The 6,742-nt window shown below is 39.7% G+C and overlaps 1 protein-coding gene across 1 annotated transcript; it reads right to left on the reverse strand.

Annotated features, from left to right (window-relative positions):
* Window positions 1-2,991: 2,991 nt before the first annotated feature.
* On the reverse strand, window positions 2,992-4,169 carry LOC102751515 (ADP/ATP translocase 2). The gene has a single exon (XM_006765142.2). It carries the CDS (start codon window positions 4,124-4,126, stop codon window positions 3,233-3,235), a length of 894 nt encoding a protein of 297 aa, XP_006765205.1. The 5' UTR covers window positions 4,127-4,169; the 3' UTR covers window positions 2,992-3,232.
* Window positions 4,170-6,742: the final 2,573 nt, after the last annotated feature.

Raw genomic sequence — 6,742 nt, forward strand, 5'->3', positions numbered from 1 at the left:
CAGCTGTGTCTACAGTGGGAGATCTTCTGTGCTACAAACACCCTTATGGGGCAAGACCTGCTTCAGTGGGGCTTTGGTGCTCACTGAGTCTGCCCCCTGAGTGTGTCCCTTATAGATCTGCGGAGTTGTAATTGGATGGTCCCACTCTGACCACTGGGTACACTGGCTCTTGGATCTCTAAGGAGGCACTAATTTAGCCTCTGCCTTAGGCTACCCAGCAGGAGCTATGGAGAGATCTGCAGATGCCTCTTCTTTATTTGGGGTTTGGAGGTGCCCAGATGAGGCCCAGCTGTGAAGCAATGCAAGCTGCTGTGGGGCCTTGGGCCTTCTTTTCGAAGTTCTGGGACTCTCTGACCCAGTTGCAGTTTGTTAGGTAATTTTCAGATTTCAAAGGGCCAGGCCTTTCATATGCAAAAGCCTCTGTGCTCAGAGTGGGTAGGGCAGGGTATCAGGGAAGCAACAGGGCATAGCAAACAGCAATGGCTAATCCTCAGTCCTACCCTAAGAGGCCCAGGTCTCAGTGTCCCAGTAATCACTGCAAGCACCTCTGAGAGAAAGCCACCCTTGAGTTCCAACCGATGCCAGACAGTTCAGTTTCTCCCCGTATGAGTCTGGGTCCCCAGAGACTCTCCCGGAACTGGAGTTTGGGAGGAAGCTTGAGGCTCCCTCCTGATTAAAAAGACAACCGTGTCCTCAGTTGCCAGCTCTTTCCACATGCGCCTCCGTACCTCTGCACTTTACTTCCACACCTCCTCTGAGTCTTAGTGTGCCTTTCTCTTTCCTTCTAGTTGTAGAATTTCCACTGAGCCAGACTTCCTGTGGTTCTGGATGATGTCTGTTTTGTGTTTTAGTTGTATTTTTGAAGTGGTTGTGTGAGGCAGAAATTTCTGGTGTTTACCTATGCCGCCATCTTGGTTTCTCTGTCTCTATACCGTGTTTAGTCTTGGGGTGGGCAAACTTTTTGACTTGAGGGCCACAATGGGTTCTTAAACTGGACCGGAGGGCCGGAACAAAAGCATGGATGGAGTGTTTGTGTGAACTAATATAAATTCAAAGTAAACATCATTACATAAAAGGGTATGGTCTCTTTTTTTTTTTTTAGTTTTATTCATTTCAAACGGGCCGGATCCGGCCCGCGGGCTGTAGTTTGCCCACGGCTGGTTTAGACTCTTCTTTCCCTGCCGCACTTAATACTGGATTGGAGGGACTGACTGACCCAGAGCTGGTTTCCTACTCATCTCTCCTTATTCTGATCCCCAGTTTCTACAAAAACAACTTTCCCCTGCAGCCTCAGTGAGTGTTTTTAATTGGAAGATCCTATGTACTGGACTTAGCAAGCAAAAGCAAGGAGAGAAAAAAAAGAAAGTGAAGGGAACCACATTGACTTGCGTCTTTTTCCCCTGGCACTGTGCAGCCAGTATAGAACTTCAGGCTGCCTTTCTGGGCACAGATTCTCATGGCTGTGGACTTAGATCTAGAATCCCCGCTGCCAGCAGGCCTGTGGACCCCCTTCCACTTTTGAGGGCTACACTGACCCCAAGGGCCATGAGTTTGATGGAGTGCAGTTTCCATCTGAGACTCTAGATCCCGCTGCGCCCTTTTCTCCCTTCAGCCTGGATCCCATATCTTGCCTCTCTCTAGGCAATCGATCTCTGACCTTTCCATCCACGGATTGCCTCACCAGCTGTGTTAAATGCGCCAATTCCAGGTGGATGTTATTCAATTCAATTGTTCCTTCCATCTGCTCTGTGAGAATATACAGGGCCTGTCCACGTATTTGGCACCACTTTGTCTCCCCCTGGACAAACTTTTTAGGTGCCCATGGACAGGGAGTCTGGAGTCTCGGTGTTCATGGGTTCGCAGCTGAGGCAGCTAGTCCCTGGGCATTGTGGTTGTAGTATTCCGGGAGGTATCTGAGGTCTCCTCGGTTGAAGGTAAGGCTGGATTTCTGATCACAGCCGCTCTCCCCTTCAAGATGGTGCTGTCTCTGCAGCAGAGCCAGCTGCTCCAGGAGAGATTTCAGCAGTAGTAGAGGCTACCTGGACAGGGGAGCCTGATCTGCCAGACCCCAACAGTCCTGTGGAATATGACTGTCCCTCATTCACAAATACAGACATTCCCCACACATCCACGAACTCTCCTTTTGCTCTCTCATTCACACACTGTATTGCAGCCTGCCATCCTGTTGGCAGCTATCTTAGATCCTATCTGTTTTTCTTCTTTTTATTGTAACCTTTTACACCTATAAATTTCCCTCTTAGCCCTGTTTTTTAACCACCCCATACATTTTGGCATACTGTATTTTCATTTTCATTTGTATCAAAGTATTTTCAAAGTTCCCTTGTGGTTTCTTCCTTGAATCATCAGTTAAGAGTGTGTTGTTACTTTCCACATATTTGTAATTTTTCTTTTATTAGTGACTTTTAGTTTTATTCCATTATGGTCAGAAAAGTAATTTGTATGATTTCAATCCTTAAAATGTATTAAGACTTTTTTGTGTTCTTACATCTGGTCTATCCTGAAAATTTTTCTATGTTAATTCAGAAGAATGTATATTCTGTTGTTGAGTGGATTATATTTAATATGTCTGTTTGATCTAATTATTTTATAGTTTTAAGTCCTCTATTTATTTACTGATCATCTGCCTGGTTGTTCTATCCATTATTGAAAATGAAATATCACATTCTCCAACCATTATTGTAAAACTGTCTATTTCTTTATTCAATTCTGTCAAAATTTTCTTTATAAAACTCTGTTGTTAGGTGTGTATATGTTTATAAGTTATATCTTCTTCATGGATTGAAACTTTTATCTATGTTTCTTTTAACCTTTTCTTGACTTAAAATATACTTTGGTAATAATATATCCACCCTGGCTTCTTTGGTTAGTACTTACGTGGAATACCTTTTTCATCCTTTAAATTTCAACCTATGTTGAATTTGTACCTAAATTATGAATCATTTTTTTTATACTTCAGATATTTTTTATTTCTTCAAATTTTTTGTTTATCAGGAGTGACTGAAATAAAAAACATAATTGAGTCCCATCATCATCATGGAAATGGCTTTAAGAGAAAACTAGTCAGATGAATATTATTGCTTCCCATTTTCAACCAGTAAATAGTTGCCACTAATAAAACAGACAACCAAGTCTGTCAAGAATGCTCAAGATATGTTACATAATACAACATGCCTATTCACGGGTGCTGGGGGAGGGAAGACTAGGAAATAATTTATGTGAACTTCTTGACTTCATCATACAAGACAAGCACAAAAGCACCACCCATGCCTCTGAGAACATTGGACCATGCACCCTTGAAAAAAGCTTTGCCTCCTTCATCACGAGCAATCTTCCTCCAGCAGTCAAGTGTGCCTGTGTACATGATATCAGTTCCTTTGCACCCTGACTGCATCATCATGCAGCGACTAACAGTGTCAAATGGATAGGAACTCAACCCAGCCACCGCTGTGATGGACTGTGCGATCATCCAGCTGATGAAGATGTGAGTATTCTTGGGATCTCGACGCATTCCCTTTGCAGTGTCATAGACACCGAAGTAGGCAGCTCGGTAGATGATAATACCCTGTACCGACACATTAAAGCCTTGGTATAGGCCTCTAAGCCCATCAGATTTGTAGATCTTAACCAGGCAGTCACCGAGGCCTTTGAATTCCTTTTCAGCTCTGGCTTTGCCCACATCAGCTGCTAGACAGGTACGGGCAAAACCAAGAGGATACACAAAACACAAAGAGGTGGCCCCAGTAGCACCACCTGATGCCAGATTCCCTGCAAAGTATCGCCAAAACTGGGCTTTGTCCACACCACCCAGGAAGATCTGCTTGTATTTATCTTTGAAGGCAAAGTTGAGAGCCTGGGTAGGGAAGTATCTGATGACATTGGCCAGGTTACCACGCCAGAAGGACAGGACTCCCTGCTCCTTGGGGATACGAACCACGCAGTCTATAATGCCCTTGTATTGCTTATCTGCAGTGATTTGCTTGCTGGCATGCTGCACCTGCAGCAGCAGCTTGACCCGCTCGATGGGTGCTACCGCTGTCTTGGAGATGGCTGCGGCCACTCCAGCTGCCAGGAAGTCCTTGGCAAAGGACACAACGGCATCTGTCATGTTGAAAAGAAGAAGTGGACGACTGCTGGCCTGGGACCGTAACCGGCTGAACTCCAGGGCTCTAGGCACGAATCATTTTTAATTCATCTGCCAATATCTGCCTTTTAATTTGAGAATTTAAAATAAGATATTTAATGGCTGTAAAGTATTTTTATAAATCTACCAACATTTTAAAAATATCCCATACTGGACATTTTAATTATTTTGGGGGAAGTTTTTTTTGTACAAATAATATAATAAACATTCTTATACATAAATTTATGTGGGCATAACTATATTACAAAACTGTTGTAATCAAAGCAGTATGATATTAACATAAAAACAGACACATTGCTAATGGAACAGAATAGAGCCCAGAAATAAATCTATGCATATAAGCTCAATTAATTTGTGAGAACAAAGCCAAGAATATACAATGAGGGAAAGAATAGTCTCTGCAATAAGTGGTGTTGAAAAAACTGAACAGCCACTTGCAAAAAAATAAAACTAGACTACTACCTTATATCATACAGAAAAAGTAACTCAAAGTGGGTTAAAGACTTAAATGTAAAACCTGAAACCATAAAACTCCTAGAAAAAAACACAAGCAATAAACTCCTTGACTTTGGTCTTGGTGATTATTGTTTTGTGTTTGATACCAAAAGCAAAGGCAACAAAAGCAAAAATAAAGAAGTGGGACTGCATCAAGCTAAAAAGCTTCAGCACAAAAAAGGGAAACCATCAATAAAATAAAAAGGCAACCTACAAAATGGGAGAAAATATTTGCAATTTATATATTTGGTAAAGGGATAATATACAAAATATATAAAGAACTCATACAATTCAATAACAAAAGTGCAAAAAATATGATTTAAAAATGGACAGAGGCTCTGAATAGACATTTTCCAAAGAAGACATACATGTGCAAGAAAAAGTGCTCAGCATTACTAATGATCAAGGAAATGCAAATCACAACCACAATATCTCCTCACATCTGTTAAATGGCTATTATAAAAGAGACAAGAAATAACAAGTGTTGATGAGGATGTTAGAGAAAATGGAACCCTGTGCACTGTTGATGAAAATGTAAATTTATGCAGCCATTATGAAAAATAGTATGGAGTTCCTTAAAAAATTAAGTACAGTGAAACCTCTGTACTTATCAAACTTAATAGGTTTGGAGATGCTGTTCAAGAAGCGATTTGTTTGATAACCAAATCATTTTTCCCATTAGAAATAATGTAATTTGAATTAATTTGTTCCAGACCCCTAAATGATTCTCTGTTTTAACCTTTCTTAGATGCAGTACATGTCTAATATACTGTTTAATCTATAAACACTTCTTTTCTTAAAGTTATTGAACCACCCCTTCCTAGCCTTAAATGAATCACTTTCAGCACTCATTCCAGGGGTGCAGTATCTTCACTTTTTTATATATCACAACTCAAAAATATTATTACCAGCTAATTGCTTTTCATTTATCCAAATCAACAACAATTTTTCTACCTCTTCAATTGCTTGTGATCATTGTTCTATGAGCACTTCCACACCTTTAACAATATCAGCACACTTGATGGCCTTGTTATGTTTTAAAATCATCCATTTCAACAGCAAAAAAACACACAAATATATTCACAGCACAATTTCCTGAGGTGTTAACAACCCGAGGTATAGCAGTAAACTGATTCTCTCCTTTGTTTGTGGCCCCAGAGATGCTTTTTGTCATACTGTTGCATTAGTTTGAAAGGCTTGTCAGGCTGAAGACTGAAGTTTTGTTTGAAAATGGAGACATTTTTTCTATGAACAACTTGGTCAAGAACAGAATTGTTCAAGATGGGAGATGTTTGAGAACCAAGATTTGACTGTACCATATAATCCAGCAATTCCACTTCTGGGTATTTATCCAAAGGAAACAAAACACTAACTCAAAAAGATCTCTGAACCTTCATGTTTGTTGCAGCATTATTTATAATAACCAAGACATGGGAGGGACCTAAGTGTCTATTGATGTATGAATGGATAAAGAAAATGTGGTGGAATATTATTCAGCCTAAAAATGAAGGAAATCCTGCCATTGGTGTCAACATGGCTGGACCTTGAGGCATTATGCAAACTAGAATAAATCAGAGAAAGACAAATATTATGTGTTCTCACTTATATGTGGACTCTAAAAACAAACTCATAGATTAGTGATTGCTAGAGTTGAGCCTAAGGGTGGGCAAAATGTATTAACATGGATAAAAGGTATAAATTTCCAATTATAAAATAAATGTGTGATAAATACTTTTAATTAAAAGCATATATTTATGGCTCGACCTCAGATTAGGCAGTACTTATCTGTGTGAAGAAACATTTTCAAAGATAAAGTAGGTAAAATCTCATTACAGATCAGCAGTAACAGATGTATATTTGCAATAGATTTTGATGATAGGAAATACTAACTTTGAACTCCATCTAAGTGAAGTGTTACTCCCCAAAGGATTCCATTCTTTTCACTAGAATTCCTGTATCACAAAACATCACACTTGGTTGTTATTATATTTCAAATTTTGTCAATAAAATGTTGTGGAAATTTGTTTTCTCTCTTACCTAAGTATATTTTTTAAAAAATATATATTTTATTGATGTTTTACAAAG

The sequence above is a fragment of the Myotis davidii genome, unplaced genomic scaffold, assembly GCF_000327345.1.
Source record: "Myotis davidii unplaced genomic scaffold, ASM32734v1 scaffold1581, whole genome shotgun sequence".
Taxonomy (NCBI): Eukaryota; Metazoa; Chordata; class Mammalia; order Chiroptera; family Vespertilionidae; genus Myotis; species Myotis davidii.